The sequence below is a fragment of the Pholcus phalangioides genome, unplaced genomic scaffold (assembly GCF_987345545.1).
Source record: "Pholcus phalangioides strain wild (caught in Gottingen) unplaced genomic scaffold, Ppha-v1.0 ptg000017l_1, whole genome shotgun sequence".
Taxonomy (NCBI): Eukaryota; Metazoa; Arthropoda; class Arachnida; order Araneae; family Pholcidae; genus Pholcus; species Pholcus phalangioides.
In genome coordinates this window covers 54,574,902-54,599,828 of record NW_028301610.1, presented here as the reverse complement: position 1 = coordinate 54,599,828, position 24,927 = coordinate 54,574,902, and the positions used below count along the sequence as shown (strand labels likewise).

General features: G+C 36.8%; 1 protein-coding gene across 1 annotated transcript in view; it reads left to right on the top strand.

Annotated features, from left to right (window-relative positions):
* The window catches only part of Usp47 (ubiquitin specific protease 47), a 507,668-nt gene that overhangs the window by 214,502 nt on the left and 268,239 nt on the right, over positions 1 to 24,927 (top strand). Inside the window, exons 12-13 of the mRNA XM_089246367.1 lie at positions 1,259 to 1,316; positions 19,866 to 20,108. Of these exons, the coding sequence (XP_089102493.1) occupies positions 1,259 to 1,316; positions 19,866 to 20,108 (301 nt within the window). The remainder of the gene's footprint in view (positions 1 to 1,258; positions 1,317 to 19,865; positions 20,109 to 24,927) is intronic.

The following is a 24,927-nucleotide window of genomic DNA, read 5'->3' as shown; positions in this document are numbered from 1 at the left end:
ATTTGCAGCTTTTGTTTTACAGTGAAACCTGTCTGAGACAGACACCATATGAGCTGGAAACCTGTCTTAAACGGAATATAAATATAGTCTTTTCAATTATTAGTGCTTTTATTTGCACCTTTATGAAACGACAATCTGAAACAGATTATTATTTCAGTCTATTAACATTCTGTTTTGTACAGGTTTCACTGTATAATATAGGGGAGACCGGGGATAGTTGGCATAGGTTTTAGTTTTTGATTTTTCTATTTTTTCCTGGTAATACTTACAGCGAATGTGGCCGATTTTGTGGATGGCAGTACTCCTTTGCTGCAAATTAATGATGTAAATTGCACTTAAAATTGTATGTTCCTTTCATCAAATATGTTTAAAAAGCTGTTAAAAACTATGCCAACTTATCTCAGATGTGGGGCAAGTTGACACAACCTCTGGGGTAAGTTGGCAGAAAAATGTGATGTGCATATTAAGTACCAAATATTTTGAAGTAGAAAATGAATGTAAAAAGAAAAGTTACAAAAAACCAAAAAAGAACAAGGAAGTCATCATTTACAGTTTCATGTGCACCAAGAAAGTTCAACTGGTGGTTGTAATTTTTGCACAATTTTGCTGCGGTTATACCAGATTGTGTTTTAAATAGGCATATGATGATGTTCTATGCCAACATGCAACACCCTCATGTGGTTTGACTGTAGCATTACTAGTACTCGGTGCTCACTGCGGTGAAAAAGAGAAGCTGTGTGTCAACTCGCTTCTTATGGCAACTGTTCCCGGTTTCTTCTACTTTTGTGTCACTAATGTTGCCAGGGTATTTGTTTAAAAAAATCCATGAGTATGACTCGTGGAAGTGTTTTATTTTTTTGGGTTGAAAACTGGTCGTGTTTTAATGTGTGCATACATTAGCGTGCAGATCATGCAATGAAAGCATTCACAATCGGTTGTTCAGTAATTTGTACGCTGTTGTGAAGGATTCTTGAGCTGTTTCAACTGGACCCAGCTGGAATCAGTTTTTTCAACGAACAGAAAGGAAAAAAGAAACAAAGGAAGTTTGTGTACCCACGAGCGGATTAGAACCGCTGCTGGTTGTCGTACGCTACAAGATTGGCGTGCTAGTGTATACACGCCTTTATATTGGCTATTGTGTTATTTGTTCAATAAACATTTTGAACTTTATTTATGTACTTCTATGTTTCTTTTGGATTACAAACATCTATGTGATATTTTATACTGTATGATGCTTAATTTTCTTTTATATTTTTAGGATGACATTTCCAGAAATATTAAATGTCAATGATTTCATAAAGGAGCAGCATATAGAGGTAAGCCAATCATATTTCATTCATAAGAGGGTCAGTCATGAAGAGTTGCCAATTGCTACGGTTTGTCCGTAGTTTCTTCAGTTGAACTTACTAAACTACATAGTTACAGGAAGTACCCGGATATTACGGAAGCCGTTTTTATAGTCCATAAATGCAAATAAATGAGGAGGAGAAAAGGGAGATTGTAAATCTGTTGGGACTTTTTTTTTTGTTTGGCCAGAAAAAAAATATGCCTGAAGGTTTCCCCATACAGAACGAGATATAAATCCTGCTAGCTGTTTTGGGTTGATAGTGGAGAGGGAGAAAAGATTTCCAGGTGACTTTGATTCATGCATGCAACTGTTTTTCCTTTCTTGTAGGATGGCTTGAAGGGAAGGGAGGTTGTAACAGTGTAGAGTGGGCGCGTCTGAAGTTGTCTTCTAATAAGTGGGGTGGGTGCGAGTGTCTTAATTTATTGCCAAAAAACAGATACTTGAAACGTTTAACTTTTAAATGGGGAGGGTGTTTTTCCCCAAACAATTTGCCCCATAATGGTCTATGGTTCTTCGGGAGAGGGGGCGTAATAAATACATGGGCCTTTGCTTCTTTTTTTCTCCACCCATTTATCAAGATGCAGCTACAGCCTGCAGCCAATGTTCAAGATCCTGAAGCCCTGCCCAACAGTTCTATGGGTTTGGGGGGGGGGGGGGTAATAAATATTTAGGTCTGACTTTTGCTCTTTTTTATCCTCCACCCACACAACAACAAGTTGCTGCTTTAGTGAATGTATAAGATCCCAGAGGAGGAGGGATGCAAGTCCCTCCGATTTGCTGATGCTTTGGGATGCTCTGTAAGTCATTCCTTGGCTTCTCTCCCACATCATCATAACTCATCATTCCCTTGGCATTAAAAGAGAGCTCAGAAAATCCCTCAAGAGCAACTGGGAGCTAAGGGGGAGAAGGGGAACATTGTTGGTGGATACAGTTCTATGGGGCATCAGCATCAATAGTGTTGAAGAGGTAAAGGCAGTAAAAGGGACTTCTAGAATCTCTCCTGACACCAACAATGCTTTGCCACTGTTCCCCCCCCCCCATTAGAAGTGTGTTAATAGAAAAACTGAACATGAAAACATGTTATCAGAAAACTTGCAGTTAATTCGAATTGCAGACTTGTGCTTGCTATAAAGAGCTTCATCAGTGCTGATAAACTTAGATTTTTTCCATTCAACTAAAAATTTGTACAAATTTTTCTCCTATTTTATTTATTTCATATGGATTCAATAACATAAACTGAATCTTGATCAACTATTTTTCAAGTAAGTTGCAAAAGTGAATTTTTAAGTTCTTGTTTTTTTCCCAATTCCGATTAAGTTAATGAATTGAATGTTATATTTATCAAAATAACTTTCCCGCTTATAGTAAAAAAGTGTCATACTGAAAAAGCATATAAGTAATGTTGCTTTTCAGTATGATGTTCCCTTGACTTTAAATAATGAAAAACAACACAAAATAGCAAATACACATATTTTAGAATGACTAAATTAATTAATTCTTATATTAATTAATTAAATTGGGAAAAATAATGAAATTCACAAAAAAATATAATACAAGTAAAAAAAGTTGTGGGGGGGGGGGTCATGTAGACTAAGCCCCCCTCCAAGTCAACATGCATTGTTACTGTGATTGCCTCCATCCACATGTTGGCAAGTCTGGTCATGTTGCATTCAGAGGGTTGATGTGGAGTCTTGATCCTTAACCTGCTCATAAATAGTTGGAAATGTATTCTTTTGTGTGTACAAGAGAAAAAAAAAATACTCTCCCTCCCCATATCAGAAATCATCTATAAGTGACTTAGTAGCCTATTAAGCTCATCATCTACCTTCCAATGGAAGCAGTTTAAAGATTAAATAATATTGAATTATATGCAGGGCTTGAAAATGAGAAAAAATCATTTAGGAGTCAAACATTTTCTTTTTCCGAAAAAATAGCCTGAAATAATGTTTCTTTGAACTTTTTCTGGAAATAGTGACCCCCTTCCATGTTGTTAAATAAGTGTTACAGATACAGCAATTTTTCACTTTTCCTCATACTTTAATTTAGATGTCTCATACAAAGAATTTTAGGCATCAATGCTGATTTTTTAGTCACCGGGGAGACCTGGTGCTTGGGATTTGTAAAGCCCTTCATTATCAATGTGAGTGTGTATGTGCACATAATATAATGATGTGTAGTTTATTCTAAAGTTTGAATTCATCTGTAGAATCTCTGTGATTAGAAGCATCTGACCTCATACACACACAAAGAGAGATAATATTAATGTTGTCTGGGGAAGGAGAGATGCTCCTCCCCATAGTAAAGCTCAACATTCAGCACTACTAAAAGGCTTCACGCCAATATTGGGATGTCTGTCAATCCCATAGCTTTCAAGAACATCTGTATGGAAGCTCTGCCTATAAATTATACGAATCAGAAAAGTGCATGAATGAATCAGGTCGTTTTCAAACAGTGGTTTTTCAATAGATTTTTCCAGAAACAAAGTCTTTTACAATACAAAAGCCTTCCCTGCAAAAGAATTTTGTTTTTGGATGATGCTCTATTTTATTCAGGTGAAGTTGAGATGGAGTGTGTGGAAATCTGTGCCATATTTTTCCCCTCCAAATGATATGAGTTTGATATAGTCTACAGATCAAGGGGTACTAATAAAGCTCAAAAAACAATATTGATGCTGTTTGTTACAAAATCAAGTGCAATCTGATGAGGATGTGACTTTTTGAACAAAGTTGATGTATCAGAAATGTTGCATACTGAATAGCACGCCGAATCCTGGAAAAAAAATTAAATTGACAATGATTGCTGATAGAGCTTTATATTAGAAGTTTTCATCCAATTTAATGAAATCCATTCATAAGAATAATAAAGATGACAAGGGAAAACCTTCTTTTGTCGGAACTTACCAAGATCTGAAAAATCGAATATCGGGTAACCAATGATGAAAATTTTGAATTAAGTTTGTAATAAACTTTGTATAAGCAAAATAGTTTTGTAATAAACAAACAAAATGATGGATAAGTGTGAAGAATATATATGAGAAGGCTGAGAAAATATTCTTTCTGTCAATCAAAATGTACTGCATAGTGAAGGTGCAGCAACACTGGAAACCACTTTGCAGTACATAATAGAGATGGGGCAAATATTCTGCTGCTATTCAATATTCTGCCTATTTTCCGAATATTCGGCCAAATATCTGTGTAAATCTAAGCACAGCAAACTAATTTTAAAAAATCATATTAACTGAAATTTTTCGCATGAATTAACAATTTACTGATTATTTATTTTATTGTGTGGTGCATATCCTTTTCTGTGCAAGAGTGTCAGTGTGAATTTCTGAGATAAGTAAAACAGGAAACTGAAAATAGAATCCTACTGCAATAAGGTGGAAGTGAGCATGAATTGCACAAATTCACTAACTGAAAAATGTACCTAGACAAGAAATGTATTGAGCTACTGAAAAGGCCAAAAAAAATCTAGAGTGGAAAAATATGTCTAAATTTTATGATGCATTAATACTTGCGAGTAAAGAATGGTTGGCATTTTCTTAATTAGATGTAAAATTATAACAAGTGTTATAAAAAAAATTGATTCTGTAAGTACAGTGATACCTCTGCTAACTAATGCTTCGGCTTATGAGTTTTTCAGCTGATGAAATTTTTTTGTGATTTTTGTGCTTTGGCTAACGAACATTTTCGATGATATGAATGCATGCACTAACAAAATATTCATGTCATGAGCTGAATTTTCGCACCAATCATCAGAATTACTGTCACTAGGGCCTGATTAACCACCTCTGAATCTTCTTTTTTTTTCAGATGTACCTTCACTTCTCTTTCTGAAATTTTTTTGAACCACTTCATATGAAATGAAAGATTCAGCCACACAAAATAGAAAATCCATTAAAAAAAAGTAGCCTATGTTTTCAAATCATGCATTCTTTTAGAGTCTGGATATTCTAGGAACTTAGAATTCTTCTAAGTCCATCCATGTATCTTCCATCTGCATGTATCAAACACAGAAATGAGCTGACCAAATCACAAATGGATGGGGACACTTATGAACTCGATTGGGTTGTGTCGACATGAGCTTTATAGTAGACAAGCTGGTGTTGGTTGTGTACATAATGTGAAATAAAAAATATCTTCAGCATCTCTTATCTTTTTGTATATTCTTATTTCTACAATTTTGAAGCTATTCATTTTAGTCTTTAATCAGTTTTTGTCTTTTTATAGCATTCCTTGGTGTTTCAAAAACTTATCTTTAAATTGTGAGCAGAACCTGAAATGAATCAAATGATTTTCCATAGAACCTATGCGAAATCATGTTTCTACTATTAACGAACGCGATTCCAGAACTAATCATCTTTGTTAGCCGAGGTATTACTGTTATATTGATATACAATATATAATCATTGAATTTTATTGTCAGTATCATGGCAATAAAAATCTTTCAGTTACCAGTTATTTAATATTTATTTAAATAATAAATTGCATAATTAAAATTCAATATCAATTGAAATTACCAATGATTTAATTTTCAAAAACGTCAATTTTATTTATAATTGTGATGAATTTTAAGAGAAAATTCATATTCGGCCACCAAATATTCATAAATATGTATTCTGCATTTATTATGTATACATAATAAATTTATTCTGCCAAAACATTAGCAGAATATTCTGTATTTGGCGAAATCACTATTCATCCCATCCCTAGTACATAGAACAGTATGTTAAAGCCTGGAATATGTTTTTTGAATAATGGCTAGATGTTACTGCTATAAAAAGAAACATTAAAGCAGAATTTAAAAAAATCTAAATTTTTCTTTCCAAAATTTGCGTCTATAATTATTCAAGAATTAAAGTACAAACCTGGAAACTCCTGATTCCGGTGGGAGACTTTTTACCCTTCTTCCTGCTGTCCAGAATTAATTTAAATTTCCCATGATTTCAGTGGGAAACTAAATCTTTGAGCTTCTTTTTATGGCACTTTATGCCAGTGACTGTTGCCATAAGTTAATGTGTCTATAAAAGGTGGCTGTGGTTATCTCTATTAGCTCTTCAGCTGCTCACCAGGACTTCAGCCAGCACTGAATTGTTGAAGGCAACTGTATGATTTCATTTATCATTTACTTTGCGGCGGCTCACCAAAGACTGTGGCCAACGGTCGCCAAGTGCGGGGACTGCGCGAGAGAATTTTTTGTGACTAGACAGACCTGAAGATAACGCTGATTCAACATGTTATGTTCTCGATGATACAATAAAAGTGGACAGTAACAGTGGTGACCTAGACCGAAGCAACCTTCTGATGACATAAAGATGACGAATCTACTCAGCCGAAGCCCAATGTGTGCAGCACCGCCGATGCCATTAAGATCAGGGTAGGACCTTTTTGTGATCGCTCTATTTTGTTTGGTCAGGATAACAAATGTTCTTATTTTTATTTTCGCAATTATATAACTAGATTCGCATAAAAGTCTGTATCCAAAAATGCCTAACGATAACTCTCCTAACCCTTCGCCACCTGACCCATCACCAGAAAACTTACAAATTTGTCGCGTTGCCTTGAAACTCCCGCCCATATGGCGGCAAAATATAAAGTTATGGTTCATTCAAGTGGAAAGTTGTTTTTCAATATCCGCCATAACTAACGACGCTACCAAATACAATAACGTGATTGCGGTTATAGATCCAGAAACGCTCGCTTCCGTTTCAGATATTTTATTGAACCCACCCGAAACAAACAAGTATGAGACTCTTAAACAACGGATAATCGAAGAATTCTCTGATTCTAACACTTGTCAAGTACGCAAGTTGTTGTTCGAACTACAGTTGGGGGACAAAAAACCTTCACACCTATTAAGGGAAATGAGAGATTTAGCCGGCAAATCTGTAAGCGACGATTTTCTAAAAACTCTATGGTTCCAACGTATGCCGTCAGAAACACAGGCCATCCTATCAGTTAGCTCAGAGAGCTTAGAGACATTAGCGAAAATGGCCGACAAAATAATAGAAGTTAGTAAAGACACATACAACAACAGCATCTATGCCATGGGGAGAGCGGAACGCACAGGGACCCCGCAGCTACATGTCAACAACGTTGAACCCGATAATCCCTCCCCTCTGACAGAAATGAGTGCCATGAGAGCGGAGATAGCTTCTCTTAGCAAAAAACTCGACCGCTTGTCTAGAGAGAGAGAAACAAACTATACGAGACGGAGGTTCAGATCTCCTTATCGTCGTTTCACTCCCTCATCACAAACAACCGGCTATTGCTATTACCATGCTAGATTCGGCAACAACGCCTTCAGATGTCAACAACCGTGCTCTTTTCAAACCAAGGAACAGGGAAACTAAACACGGCCGTCGACTATAATATATCGGCGACGTCAACACCGATGGCCGTGAAAACTTGTCGCCTTTATGTATTTGATAAAAGATCCCATTTGAGATTTTTAATTGATTCAGGATCTGACGTCTCTTGCATTCCACTCACAAAACATTACACAAAAATAGTTCCTGATTCATTTGAATTGTTTGCTGCCAATAACTCTAAGATACACACTTACGGCACCAAAGTTCTCAATGTTGACTTTGGATTAAGACGTTGTTTTGAGTGGAAGTTTCTCATTACAAGCGTACCAATACCGATCATAGGCGCGGATTTTCTTCTCAACTTTGGACTTTTAATTGATCTCAAACACCGCAGATTAATGGACAGTGTCACGAAACTTTCGCAAATTGGAAAAATTGAATATAACTCTGAAAACTATTCCATTAAGGTAATATCCGAAACTTCGGAATATCACAAAATCTTGGCAGAATTTCCTGAACTGACAAAAGTGTCGCACAAAGTGAAGCCTGTTCAGCATAACACTGTACATTACATCGAAACCACCGGCCCGCCTATACATAGCAAACCCAGGCGATTAAATCCCAAGCTCTATGATGCTGTTAAGGAGGAATTCCAATTTATGATGAATCAAGGAATATGTAGGCCTTCTAAATCGCCCTGGTCATCACCATTACATGTCGTATCAAAAAGTTCAGGCAGTATTCGTCCAGTGGGTGACTACCGCAAACTCAATGCCTGCACGGTCCCAGATAGGTACCCCATTCCTCACATTCAGGACTTTTCAAATGCATTACACGGTAAAAGTTGTTTTTCAAAACTTGACATTGTGCGCGCGTATTTTCACATTCCTGTTCATTCCGACCACATTCCGAAAACAGCTGTTTGCACACCTTTCGGCTTATTTGAATTTCCTTACCTGAATTTTGGCTTGTGTAATGCTGCCCAATCTTTCCAACGATTTATGAATGAGATTCTTGGTGATCTGAAATTTTGTTATGTCTATTTAGATGACATTTTGATTTTCAGTGACAGTGAAATTGAACATAAGGTTCACTTACGCACTGTTTTGCAACGGCTCAATAACTATGGCCTCACAATTAATGTTTCCAAATGTGTCTTCGGTGTTGCGGAGATATCATTCTTAGGCCACTCCATTTCCAAACAAGGCACCAAACCCTTGCCAGAAAAAGTTGAGCCGATTCTCAATTATCCAAGGCCAAGAACAATTAAAGAACTACGACGTTTCCTTGGACTACTCAATTTTTTTCGTAGATTTTTACCACACGCAGCACATACACAAACTACACTGAATAATTATTTGAAAGGGTAAAAAAAAAACGACAACAGAGAAATTGCTTGGACTGACATAGCAAATAAGGAATTTCAAAATTCCAAAACACTATTGTCCAACGCAACCCTTTTAGCACATCCGAAACCCGATGCCAAACTCGTACTTCAGGTAGATGCATCCTATTTTGCCATTGGCGGCGCACTGTTTCAGGTGGTTGACAACGAGCTTCAGCCTCTTGCATTTTTTTCTAGGAAATTATCTCCCGCGGAATGCAACTACAGCGCATATGACCGTGAATTGCTGGCTGCATATGCTTCTATAAAGCAGTTTCGGCATATGTTAGAAGCTAGGGACTTTTCTTTACTCACGGACCATAGACCACTAACATATGCCTTCAAGCAAAAATTAGACAAGGTTTCCCCTCGTCAATGCAGGCAATTAGATTTTATTGCCCAATTCACTACTGACATACACTATATAAAAGGTAGCGAAAACATACCCGCAGATACACTTTCCCGCATAACATCAATTTCAATGCCCAATCCTATTGACTATAACGAAATTTCAAAAGCACAAGAACGCGACCAAACTTTAACTGATCTTTTACAAAATCCACGAGGATTACAGCTCAAAAAAGTGACTTTGCCAGACTCAAATACTTCACTATTTTGTGATCTCTCCACTGGCACAGCTAGACCATACATACCAGAACAGTTTCGTAAGCAGGTTTTCGAGACCATTCATAATATTTCCCATCCAGGAATTAAAGCTACAACTAAATTGATTCGGACCCGCTTCATTTGGAATTCATTAAATAAAGATTGTAATAACTGGTCCAGACAATGTATACCTTGTCAAAAGTCCAAAATAACACGACACACGAAAACCCCATTAGGTTTATTTCCTGACCAAACTGAGCGATTTGATCACATCCATCTTGATATCATTGGTCCTCTTCCTCCTTCTGGTGGCAATGCCTATTGTCTAACTATGATCGACAGGTTCACACGTTGGCTGGAGGCGGTCCCGATTCCAGACATCAGCGCCGAGACTGTAGCTCGCACATTCTACGCAACATGGATATCTCGCTTTGGGGTGCCATCCAAAATCACAACAGATCAAGGCCGTCAATTCGAGAGCTCCCTCTTCCTAGCACTGGCAAGAGTACTAGGAATTCAACGAATACGGTCCTCACCATACCACCCGCAAGCAAATGGCCTCGTAGAGGAGCTACACAGACCCCTCAAAGCTGCCATCAAAGCCTATAACACAGAACACTGGTGTACTGCTTTGCCCACTATATTACTCGGTTTCCGTAGCGTCTTCAAAGAAGATCTGAAAGCTACCACCGCGGAATTGGTATACGGCACTAGTCTCAGACTTCCCGGAGAAATATTCGATCCCACTCCGAGGGAAACATCATCAAAAGAACTTATTGAGACTATCAAAGAACATTTTACAAAATTACGACCGCGACCAACATCTTGTCATGCACCACAAAGTATTTTCGTCCACCCTCATTTGAAAGACTGCTCACACGTATTCATTCGGCACGATGGAGTGCGAAAGCCGCTTCAAGCTCCATATGACGGACCATTTCAAGTGATTCAACGACGTGAAAAGACATTCGACATCGATGTCCGTGGAAAAAAAAGAACAGTTTCTCTGGACAGACTGAAACCCGCCTTCCTGGCTTCAGACGTGAACGATTCCAGTCCGTCACCAACAAGAATTACCTTACCTACGCCTCCCGTTCCTCAGACAAGAAAAACACGTTCCGGACGAACTGTCCATTTCCCGGACCGTTTCGAACCGTAAGTTCGCTACTGGGGGGGGGGGGAAGTGTGCGGCGGCTCACCAAAGACTGTGGCCAACGGTCGCCAAGTGTGGGGACTGCGCGAGAGAATTTTTTGTGACTAGACAGACCTGAAGATAACGCTGATTCAACATGTTATGTTCTCGATGATACAATAAAAGTGGACAGTAACAACTTTTTATTAGCAAGCAAGCATGAAATGGTTTTATTAGAATTACACTTTCTTCTTTGGATACAGACATGGTATTTGATGAAAAAAACTTGGAAATACTCTCATGACAATCTTCTGGTTTCAAAATGTCGAGAGAGTGTTATTTCTCTAGCTACTGAGGATCTCCTGACCCTTCTGCACACAATTTTAATCATAACTTCCTACTGCCACATTGAAAATGTGCCAATTATCAAGTCGAACATGAGAGGACATTGCTTTCAGCAAGGGTTTTATTCATTTTTTAAACAGCCAAATCAACCACACTGTAAAAATTGTTTTAATTTTTCAAAGAAAAAATTTATATTGCCTAGTGGGGGGGGGGGGTTTCCTACCCACTACCCTGGCTCGAGTACCGTAGTGTTTCAGTAAATCTTTTGAATTCCAAGCATATCTTTTGCAAAGTTGAGTACACTAGAGGCTTCTGAGGAAGTATCTTTCGTTCTTTCAAACTGAACACAACTCAGGTCTACTTCACCAAACACCAACTCTGGCCATATCGCTATATCGCAATTTACTGCCATTAGTGAGATGGGTTGGAAGTGAAGGCGCTGTCTATCGGTGGCCGCCTCGAGTTCGTTAAGGAAAATATCTTATCTATATCCTACCTTGGATTCGAACCCGGGACCCTGACAACAACCTTCACGATGGTAGACGAGCATCTTACCACCATGCCACTCGGGCACACAACTCAGGTCTATCGCCATGGGCAATTTACTACCTAGTAAGTTGTGTGGGAAGTGTAAGTGTGTGTACCTAGCAGTCTGAGTGTGTATCTAGTGTTTTTATTTATATATTTATTTATTTAAAAATGCAAATTACAGGCAAAAGCCCAGTTACAGTTTCCATATATGAATACAAGATAAAGATTAAAACATATGTATGTACAAAATGAAAATTTAAAAATATACATCATCAGTATTACTGCATCTTAGAAATCGGTACAATGGAGAAGTTTCAAAACATTAGAACGATATGGAGGAGCAATAGTGTTGTGCATGATTTTCAGTGTCGCCATCTATATTTCAGTACTGAAGTGTAGTGACTGAATATTTGTACTCTTTGTGGTGAGATTTTCTAATGGGGAGATCGACTCGCATTTGTCCCTCAAAGTTGGGAAGCACAGAAAACCAACTTCAGCTGACTACTGCTGTATCAACAGTGGGGTTCAAACCCAGGTCCCCGCTCTTTGAGTTCGTCACTATGACCACTCAACCACCACAGCGGCAAAAGTATCTTTCTGCTAAACAGACCATAAATTAGGTAATACTTGACCGAACACAAGTAGGGAACTTTCCTCCACCTCCTTGTGGTTTGGGTTGGGTGGTTATTTGGAGCCAACCAACAGGAGAGGGGGCACAGTAGTTGGAATCAGGTCACAGACTACCATTATGGCGGGCAAAAAAAACAACAAAACCAGAACATGAAAAGGTGATTTTAATCTTTCAAGAAGAAGTGAGCACCCTAAAAAGGAAGCTTCAAATTAAAAAGGAAGAATTGCAGGACAAAAAAACAGAAGCTCAAGGACTGTGAAACTATCGTCCTTCTTCTTATTAGGGAGAAATAAAGGCTTGCTAAAGAGGTTGGCACTCTCAAATGCAGCCTAGGTAGAATTCAAGGGGAAACAAAAAAAAACTTATCAGTGAACTGATGGGCTAGGCTAATATATCCTCTAAGCAGAAAATAGGCTTCTTGGCAAATAAAAAAGGAAGCTTGAAACTGAGATCAAGAAGCTGCAAATCGTCTTCTTTTTGGTGAACAGGGAGTACATCCACAAGGAAAGGGTGGAGGAAATAGAAAAGATTTATATTGAAAAGAACAGGAAGTTCCTGACTCACAAGAGGCAAGTGCTGTTAAAACGGCCCATGCATCCACCCTGACAGAGGACCCTGCTTAATGTCTACTGGGGAAGGATATAAAGAAAAAACACTGAGCTTCTCAAGGAGATCCAGAAACTCTGAGCCGAGAACATGGGGCTAACCAAGAAAGCGACTTGTTAATCAGCTCTGCTATGACCTATCGTAAGGAACGTGCTAAGGAAAATTCCTTATGCGGCACTCTCCCCTTTGCATTGAGCATTGTCCTTAGCATCACGTGACGGGTTGCGGAGGAAAAAACCAGTCTTTCGGTTCATTCGTTCGTTTCTATGGTTCATCTCACCAATCAACGTAAAGCAAAAAGTTTACAACTACTACTATGTATTAAAAAACCAGTCTTTCGGTTCATTCGTTCGTGTCTATGGTTCAGCTCACTATTCAACCAATCAACGTAAAACAAAAAGTTTACAACTACTACTACATATTAAAAATCAATATTTCTTCAACATTTGTGGCAACAATTGCTTTATTTACTTTATTTTCATGTAATACTTTTTTTTTACATTGGCATGCACAAAAGTTTCCTCTTATTTTTAATAATTTTTTTATAAGATATTTTAATAATTTTCTTACTGGGCGTATAAATTTGAGACAAGTTTTTTTAATAGAAATTTCAAATTACAATTTTTTTTGAAAGATTATAATTTTAATTTCTCATGACATATATTACCAATTAGAGGTTAATTCAGCAAGTGTCATGCTCAATCATGGGGGAAAAATATTGATCTTTCAGGTCTATGAGTTTTAATGGCTCATGTTTTAACGTTAACGATTTTCTCACTTAATAGGGGGACAGTTGGCCCCCTCTCGATAGGAGGCTCTAGGGTAGAGAGCAATGTAGGCATGTGTAGTGCTTTCAATGACTTTTTCGCGTCAGTTTTTAATGGAGATAATGATATTCCATATACGGGTATTGCATGGGGTAATAAAATCCTCAACGATATTCAAGTAGAAGACGTGGAGGTCCTAAATCTTCTAAGAAATGTATGTGCAAGCAAAGCACCAGGACCAGATGATATCTATCCCAGGGTCCTCAGGGAATGTGCTAATGAATTGTTGGGGCCAGTCGCACAGATATACAGGAGTAGTGTTGCTGAGGGTATCGTCCCAAGAGATTGGAAACTTGCTAACGTTGTTCTGATATTTAAGAAGGGTAGTAGAGAAGAGGTGTCAGATTATCGTCCTGCGAGTTTGACGAGCTCCCTCTCGAAAATTTTGGAAAATATCATCAAAAGGTAGTTTGTGAAGTGGATAGACGAGAATAATGTATTGTCGGATAATCAGCATGGGTTCAGGAAGGGGAAGTCATGTGTAACTAACCTCCTTTGCTTCTATGATTGCGTGACTAAGGCTATGGGTAAGAGCAAAAATTTCGACGTTGTTTACCTTGATTTCCAGAAGGTATTCGATCGGGTCCAACATGGCAAACTTGGCAGTAGCCGCCTTGGCAGTAGTGACGTCAAACACTAAGTTTTGCGTTGATAAGTGCATGGTTGCTCATTTTGGTTCGAACAACCCATGGTTCTCTTACGAGTTGAATGGTGTCACTATCCCGGATGCAACTAGGGTCACCGATTTGGGAATTCTCATTGACAAGCGACTTAGGTTTTCTGAACATTGTTCAGCGGTGGTCAAAAAAGCTAATAGAATGCTTGGTCTCATTTTAAAAAAGGTCTCTTCGCGTTCTCCTAAAGTCATTCTTCCGCTTTTTCGAGGCTTAGTTCGTCCTGGACTGGAGTATGCTGTAAGGTTTTGGAGACCATACCTACAGAGGGACATAGAATTGGTTGAAGGGGTGCAGAGAAGAGCTACGCGTGTCCTTATTGGCACACAGGTCTTGAGTTATGAAGAGAGACTTCATTTTTGGAATATATTCACATTGGATTTACGCAGGTGTCAAGGAGATATGATCGAAGTGTTCAAAATTTTCAATGGGATGGATAGGATGGACCATGAACTTTTAGTACACCGCCAATTGACTGCTTTTACAAGGGGACACCAGTATAGATTGGTGAGGGACAATGCAAGGTTATGGTGTCGCAGGGAATTTTTCTCTAATAGGGTTGTTAATAAATGGAATAGCTTACCCCCAGAGGTTGTAAATTGTGACACAATTGACACATTTAAAAAGAACATGTTAGGGTAAGTCGAGAAGCTATCCATTCTTAGAATAAGACAACAATAAGTATTCTTTATGGGCGTTGTATAATTTTTTTTTTTAATTTGTCAATTCATATAATTGTTTATAATTTGTGTTAATTGCATTTTTAATTGAGTTGCTGTATTTTTGAAATATATGACATCCATATTTTTTTGGGCATCTTTTTATCAGCCACCTGGTTGGGCATTTTGTCTGTTGTGGCGTTGTACTTGTATTAAGAAAATGTATTGAGATCAAGGGCGTCGGAAGTGTTTCGAAACTGTGGGTGCTCGTCTTTAGATTTGTATCGGAAATTTTAATTTCTGGATCAATTCTGGGGGTGCTCGGATCCATGTCACAAATTACTATTATGGTGCTGTGGGTGCATCTGAGATTTCTTATCCATCCAGTCTTGACATGTTGGAACTGTAACTATTCCCCCCCCCTATATACATATGTTTGGCAAATATTATTTGATACTATATATTTTGATATTGCTTGAGCTATGTCATTCACCATATCTCGCAATAAAATTTTAATTTGTTTCCAATCATTTCATTAAATTTTTTGACAACATAAGTAATCAACTGCAGCGAAACGCTTTGGACAGAAAATTTTGATGAGTCGACAAAATAAGTCATTCTAAATGGAAATGTTATTCATTTTATGATTTCAGATGCATTCAATTAAAAAATAAATTATATAACTCTGGTTCAAATAAATCAAAACTTCGTTCCACTGAGCTGTTTAAATGTTTGCATAGAATACTGTTTTCTGTGCAACTAATTCTAGATTTACTGTAGTACAAAAATGTAACATTCATAAACATTTTTTCTAATTATAATCACAAAGAAAACAAACTCATTGTAAGCAGTAAATCATGAATAAATTTATTAGATAAATGTGCGAACAGTATTTCACGCACATATATGATTGCGGCTGTGTATGAATATACATATAAGTGCTAGTTAATAGAGTTGATGCTCAAAAAACAATTTCTAGTTTTACACTGGTAGGCCATAACTTGTCATTGCATTCAACATTTTCACCTAAAATGAAAAGGGTAAATTGTATGATAGTTTTGAGTATTGAACTTTGTGCATGTCATAAAAAATTCCAAAGAAAAATGAAAGAGATTCAACTTACCTTCGAAATCTATGGTTTAATCCATCAGAGTACATAAATACACACCATGAGCACCGATTTCTGTCTTCAACAGGCATGTAATGTCTTCATTTTGCGACTCTCATTTCAGTAAATGGTCAAGAACCTAATTAGCATTTCAAATTGTATATAACAAAGTACCAAAATATATAAATAATAGTACCAAACATATTTCAATGTATCAGCGGTGTGATGGAATAAAATAACATGTTATTTGTCAACTAAAACAATTTGCCAACTGCTAGTATTATTAAACCACATATACAAGCGATAAATAATATATTTCTGTGGAATTTCTAATTGACTTGTTTTGGAAAGTGTTACTTGTATACCTAAGTTTTTGTATCCCTAGCAAATTTATTGCAATGTATGAGGTATGCATGTTTCATGTTCGACTTACTACCACTATTTTCGATACTGAAAGTGATGATGATAGGTGCTTGAGTTTTTGTGCTCCGAGTACTATATGAAGGGTCAATCTGTTCTTCTTGGACAAATATATATATGCAAGAATGACGTCACTCTCCGCTACCATACGAAGTTGAATTTTCTCTCTTTCCAAAATATATCTTTGCAACAGGCAGTTGTTGAATCCTTCATAGATATATATATATTTCAGCCACCTCATTGGGCATTTTGTCTGTTGTAGCCTTTGTTTTTGTGTATATATATTTGTTAAATAGGAGAAAAAATATACCTAGGAGCAATTACTAATGAATAACCTACCCTCAAGTGTCAATTATACCATTCGAACAACAACATTGAACACTTGTAACAATGTTCCTACTTAATAAGTATAACACATTAGTACAGACAATTATTGTTTTCTTAAATTTCTCTACAGACCCTTTAATATAAAGAATTTGTTCTTTATAATTTAATTATGTTTTTATGCTTATATCGCATGGGGGAAGGGGAATTGTTAGAAGAACCCCAAACATGAAATCCACCAGTGATTTGAACAAGTTCATAAAACAAAATTGTACAGGCTAATTTTAAATACATCGTTTAATGCAAATGACATATATTGTACTCATAGGTGCCAGAACCTAGGGGCTGAGGCCATTTGAGCCCCCCCACCCCAATAATTTCTGAAAAAACAATGCACTACGCCTTCCCTCTAATGCTAAGTCCCATATATATATATGGGACAACAAGCAAGTTTTAGATCCCCTCAATGTTTTCATGTCAGCACCTCTGATTGTACTGTACAGTAGGGTGGAACGGAAAAAAAAAAAAAATTGAAATTGCCATCGTAATAGAATTTAAAATATGCCTTTATGTGACGAAATGCCATTCCTAATTTTTTTCCCCAAAATTCAAACTTCTTCAGGTTCCTCATCGACCCCTCATCGAAGTTTTAAGCATGTGTGGAATGACATCACTTAGGAGGCTTTCCCATTCCCCCGAACTCGTGATTCGTTCAGTAACCCCTATGTTTTCCCCTTGTTTTCAGTATTCATCTGCAATCTTACCCCTTGAATGAGAGGGTGTATAGCAGTCAAAATGACGACCAGAAGCTTTTATCGTTGTGACATTTTAGGAAATCCTAAAGAGTGGAATTCTCGAGTCTCGCCCACCTATGGCAACGTTATACTTTATTTGCTGACTGAACGCAATACGAAGGCACAACAATCAAGAAAAGATCCAGCTATTACAGACATTCTTGAAATTATCGTGCCAAAGACAGAAAATATTTGGAAAACTGCTTCAATTCCTACGGTTTCTCACCAACGGATATGCAAAATTTCAAAAGACTTTTACTGTAAATACAAGAATCTTCAGAAAAATATGAAAGCAAGGAAAGATTCTCAAACTTTCAAGTTGAACGTGAAATCCTTCGACATTGCAGCATGCAAATGTGATTTTGAAGACTTTAAATGTGACAAGTTGAGAAAGATCCCAAATTTAGAGCGAGGTTTCTTGCAAGATCAAAGAAGTACATGCAAGATGGCCATTGGTCGAGTAGATGGCCTAACAACGAAGAAAGTGAAAAACAATGAACAAAGGAAAAAAATTAAAATAGTATCCCGTTTCAAGTCATCTAAAGCAGAGACGGCGGAAACTAGTTCATCAACCACTGAAAACAATCTATATCCAACGATTCTGAGGAAAGTGATCTATATGAGCAAAAACACAGTCTGCCGTTAAAGTTAGCATTTCCATCTACCAGTACCTGTAGCTGGTCCATCAATCAGTGCCGAAGAAAGGACTTCATTTGCTTTTGAAGTTCTACCATCATCCTCACAGATGAGAACTGAATTACCGAATGTTGGTCTGGCTTGTGATAGAACTGGTGTGTCTGATCGATCAGCTGCAATTATTGCGAATGCTGTGCTGGAAGATGTTGGGTTATTGACAAAAGAGAAGCCAAATAGTATAACAATAGACCGGATGGAAATAAAGTGTGAAAGAGCATCAGAGAGAGTTCTTTTGCAAATTAGAATTCCTAGAACAAAATGTGCGAGGAATATATTTTGATGGTCGAAAAGACAAAACCTTAGCTAATGTCAACGAAGACGATTCCTTCCAACTGGTTATAAAAATGGTGTTATCAAATTAATAGAGAAAGAAATAGAGAGAGCAACAGCCCCATAACGGTGCAATTATTTATTAATTATACTATGATTTGAGAAAAAAGTCATAGTTTAAAAAATTCATTGCAGATGGCAGCACTACATATAACAAGCATTACACAGAAACCAACTTCATGGAAGGTTCGTTATATGTATACACACATTCCAACATGCAGCAATTTGTTAAAAGTTCCGCAGAGGAATATGGACGAGGTGCATGTCTGGTTTAGTAGTACAGTGTGGAACCTCTCCCTTAATAGACACTCCCCTAACACCTCCCGTTAACGGACACTTCTCTAATTCCCGTCCCGTGGAATAAGACTTTAATGCATTTCACTCCCCATTAGCTGGCACTCTCGATAGCAGACAGTAAAATCTGACAAACTAATTTTTTCCCAAACTGTGAATTTTTGCTCATAAATTGCGAAATTATCATATTCAATGGTGATTATGTATAATCCCCATCTCGTGTTGATAAATATGATAATCAGTGAATTAATTACCTGATTAACTATAACATAATTATTGTCCAGGATGCTGATTCTGAATGGTAATGTTAATTTTGTTTCAACATGTTGATACATATGGAGAAAACAAACATAATTGATAATGTTGTTATGAACGTTTATTTCTTCACACTTATTTTAATTTATATTGCAAAATATGTGTAGTGCATGCATCATGTACGGGTAAAAATGATTAATTGGTTTAATGAACAAAAGAAAGATTATAAATTTTTTTGTATTCAACCAGACTTTCCAACTTTCTTTGGGAATCATGCATAATTGCTGGTAAAAAGTGATAGATGTAGTGAAATTTAATAAAACTTTTTTTTATCGAGACAATTGATGATTATGCATAACCACCGGTATATCACTTTTACACATAGTATAGTATTACATATAGGAACCAATTGCGACCGAAGCCAAACGTCTTATAAATGTGAAAGTCATATAAATGAGGTTCAACTGCGTATCATACCTCCCCAATAGCGAACACTCCCCGTTAGCAGACAAAAGTTTTGATCCCATGAGAGTCTGTTATTGAGAGGCTCAACTGTAGTTTATTTTTTCATAAGAGCTTTTTAATTTTCAGGATACATTTGATGATGTAGATATAATAGATAATGGGTCAGCTCCAGATGATGAAGGTCTTTGTTGCCCTCCTGTTTTCCCCAAAAGTGGAATACCTATTTCACCTGAAGGAAGTTCCATTGCTGATCCCACAGATGACGATGAAGGGATTGATGTTGGTGCTAATGTTACCTTATCTCCAGATGGTTTGAATAACCAAGAAATTTCTACGAATGAAAAAAATTTGAGAAAATCTATGGGTGAAGTAAGTGACAACAAATATTTCTTCTCATTCATATATCAAAATGAGTATCAAATGATTGATACTCATTTCATATATTTAAAGTAGGGTTCAGTCATTTCGTGTTGCACATTACCTGATTGTGACTTATATGTTAAAGTTTATGTATTTTATTGCAAGTTTATTCAAAATGGACTAAATTTCTCGAATATCCAATCTGAAACCGATCATCTAAAATACATGAAAATAGAAGGAATTTCGAAGGAAAAAAAGTTGAAATTGAAGGCCATCATTTCAACTTTTTCCGGGGGGACAAAGAACATGTACTCAATGTATGTATGTATATATATATATATATATATATATATATATATGTGTGTGTGTGTGTATATACCATTTCTAATGTATTTTCTAAAGCCGGGGACCTGTTGAAATGACTTTTCTCTTGTTTTCAACCTTCTCTATACCATTTTAGTGATGAAACTGATCTCGTCAGAGATTCTTAAAAAGAGGTGGCTTGATGTGTTAATTTTTTTAAGTGAAATTTTCTTGCATCAGCAATATTTTCCTTTGTAATTACATATTTACATGTACTGTGTGATATTTACTGTACCTCGACCAGTAATTCCCTACCTTTTTTCACCATGCAACACCTGATCATTTTTCAAAATCCTGATGTCCCCTATTTGGAGGCCCACACAGGGAGAGGGGGAGGTATATGAGGCTCACATGCATCCTCTTCCCCAAAAATGAAGATCTTCAGGAAATTTCAATAATTCATAAAAAGAAAATTTGAAATATTGAAAAAATTCTTTGAATGCAGTTTCAATGAATTTCTGTGAATTCAAAATGTCTTTTGAAGGTTAAAAACTCCTTAGAGATTCTCTGTGTTCCCCTCAAATCCCAAAATAACTTGTGTGCCACCACCTCTGAAGAATAGTGCTGTGAACATCCTTGTCCCTTTCCGTATTCATTCCTCACACAGAAAAGAAAAATTAATGAAAATCTGTGTGTATATATGTGTAATTATATAAAAGTATTAATAATAATCCCATTCACAATTAGATATTGTGTGATTGCAATATCTAGAAGGAAAAGGCATAGGCCTATATTGTAGTGGAAATATAAAGGAATGAAATGTGGTAGGGAAAATATGTGTATTTATTGCATTTACTTTATAGCAAACCAACTGCGGTCTTATTACCATACAGAAATTTCCATCTAGGAAGTTGGGCAAGAAATGAAGGTGCCATCTATCGGTGGTCATCTCAGGCTCGGTGGGTAAAGAACTTATTTTTGATGTTCTTCCCCCTGATTGGAACCCTTGGATGGTGATGGAAACCTTCATGGTAGAGGACGAGCATCTTACCACTGCACCACTCAGGCAAATTTATTACATCTGGAAACGGGGGGGGGGGGGGGAGAGACTACAAATTTTCTGTAACAGACTTTCATTTTTATAAACATACTACATTGGTTGTAATTTTTAAAGTATTTTTAAAGTAAAGTTTTCTAGACATTCAAGTATGTTAGAGACAATATAAATACAAATACAAATACAACGCCACAACAGGCAAATTGCCCAACGAGGTGGCTGACTTAAGATCATCATGGATCCCCGAGCCCCTACCTACTACTGCTAGACCACACATGCATCCACCCCCCGCGGAACCCCCCAACGAATCGGTACATGCGGGAATGTGCGTGTACGTGTAGTGCAACCTGACGTAAAGTTTGTTTCTGTGTAATGCTTGTTATGTGTAGTGCTGTCATCTGCCCCCAGTTTTACTAACTATGAGTGAAGTGTTATGGTTGAATGATTTACCGTTGTAGGACTGTTGCTCTCTGTGGCGAGACTTTTTAACGGGGAGATCGGCTCGCATTTGCGCCTTGAAGTTGGGAACCACAGAAAACCAACTTCAGCCGACCACCACTGTGGGGTTCGAACCCGGATCCTCGCATCACGAGTCCGGCATTATAACCACTCGACCACCACAGCGGCCAACTTTAATGACTTAAATAACTTGAAATTGAATTGAACAGATAGTAATTCACGTTGTTGGATTAGTGAGAAAGGAGAAATCACAGAATGTCAGAATTTCCACATCACAAACCATCAGATAATATTAATGAAGCTTACCATGTTTATCATTTATGTTATTGGTATTTTTGGTTTTGCTCATAATTTTTTATAAAAATTAATACAGCTAGATCTGCTTATAAAAAAGTCTGAAAAAAAAAAACCAGCAAAACTATTTGTTATACGCTAACTTTGTTATATCCATACTGCCTCAAGAAATGATTCCTTTTAACAAAATCAGTACATGCAAAATTATTTTACATGCACAATACACATTTTTCAGTAATCTTGAGCATTGTTGAAATGGATGGATTAAAATTATACATTTTAATAAGAATTAGAAAATTAATTAAAATCTCATTGAATACATCTAATCAAATACATAAATCTAATTGAATGCATCAACAAAAATATGTGTCAATCATTGCTTTTTGTCCCTTGATATTTTTGTGGACTTCAAATATCGTCCAAATATAAGTCCAATAATGTCCAAATATAAGTCCAATAATGCATTTAAATCATTTTTGCCAAATAAGCATGCAAAATGTAAATCTTTTTTTTTTATTAAGAGCACAGATACTGGAAAATATTTTCATTTAATTTTTTTCCCCATTTGAATAGAGAATAAAAAACTGAGTAATACAAATTTTTTGAGACCTCCTTTTATTTTAAATTTTTGGCTTTCAACCAACTGTATAGCTGTAATTTTTAAAGCAATGAATAGCATTTTGCACTTGGATGTTCTTAAAATTCATTTGCATACAATGAAACCACCACAACCAACGTCCGAATCTAGCTTGAGCATGACAAATGTGCACTAAAGGTGGTTTGGAGGTCAGATTCTTTGGGAATAACCAACCTCAATCCCCTTTCTTCCCAGTGAGGTTTTCTGCAAAAAAACAGCACCGTAGCCCAGGTCAATATGATACTCACCTAAAGTACAAAAGGATGTTTATAGATGTCGCAAGTTTGATACCTGATTCGTCCTTGTCAGAAACTTTCCTGATGCACAGGTTCAATAGAAGTGGTGACAACATAACCACAGAAACAGATTGCTACCGCAGGGACTCCCATGCCCAGGAGAAGGCATACCAACCTCTTGGTGAGTATAAAAATAGCAAAAATGTTGAATGCTGCGATTCGAAATAAGCAATAAATTGTAGGTCTCTGTCTAAATGTGTGCAAAAATGACCATGGTGTGATAAAAATTATCAAATGCAAACAAAATAACATTTAACAGTGAAAAGTAGAAAAAAAAAAAAGAAACAAAATATAGGATTTTACCATACCCAAAACAGCTTTGCTAGAATTTCTTCCAAAAGAAAGTCTTCCTTAAAGAAAAGAGGTATTATCAGTGGGTGGCAGAAAGATACATTTACAGATAAATACAAATACAAATACAACGCCACAACAGGCAAATTGCCCAACGAGGTGGCTGACTTAAGAACATCATGGATCCCCGAGCCCCTACCTACTACTGCTACACCACACATGCACCCCCCCCCCCCCCGCGGAACCCCCCAACGAATCGGTAAATGCGGGAATGTGCGTGTACGTGTAGTGCAACCTGACGTATAGTTTGTTTCTGTGTAATGCTTGTTATGTGTAGTGCTGTCATCTGCCCCCAGTTTTACCAACTATGAGTGAAGTGTTATGGTTGAATGATTTACCGTTGTAGGACTGTTGCTCTCTGTGGCGAGACTTTTTAACGGGGAGATCGGCTCGCATTCTCGCCTTGAAGTTGGGAACCACAGAAAACCAACTTCAGCCGACCACCACTGTGGGGTTCGAACCCGGATCCTCGCATCACGAGTCCGGCACTATAACCACTCGACCACCACAGCGATTATTAAGAAATTTGTGACAATTCCATGTTTGAATATCGGTTGAAAAGTTGTTATAGGTGTACTTTGCTGAAATCGATATTTATTATAAGCAATCAAAATTGCACAGATAAGCAATAAAGAATTCTCAGGATATGGAAGAATTCTGTTATATGGGTCATTCCCAAAAAAAGTATCAAACTGTTTCCGAGACTTTGTAATTTTTTTTTACAAAATTTCAGAGCACTCTGGTGGTAATTTTAATTGTTTTCTAGTTCTTCATTTAATTCTCTGCATTCAGTGTTTCTTAATTTGTTTCAGATGGTATCTAATTTTTTTTTAAAAATCATTGTTTGTAGCAAAAAGTGAAAATCTGGCTGTCCCAGCTTCAAAAAGTGTTAAGCAAAGAGACGTGGTGCAAACCTGGAATTTTTTCAGAAAACTTGGAATCACATTTTATATATGTGCCATAGATGAATAAAACTGACAATAAAATTTTGAGAAAAATTTTTTTTTCCTTATGAAAAACAATTTTTTCGTTCATGTCCCAAAGTTTTTCCCATTTTAAAATGTCCACTCTGTTACGGTCATTTAGGAAATATATTATTATACCAGATTAAATCTGATAACACTTTTGAGCTCATTGAAAGGTTTACTTTAAATTCGTGATCAACAATTTTGGATTTGACTTTTGCAAAATGACTTAATATTCACGTTATGTCTTTAGTACCCAATTTTTCTCTGTCAGATGTCCACTCTGTTACGTCATTATCATAAATAATTAAGTTTTTTTTTTTTCATCTGTATCAGCATCTAGTGATAGCACATGAAGATATGCTTCAAAATAAAATAAAACTTTTCACAAATCATTTAAATTTATAATGGAAAAAATAATTTAGGCTAATTTGTCCACTCTGTTACGTCTTCGAAAAACTCAACC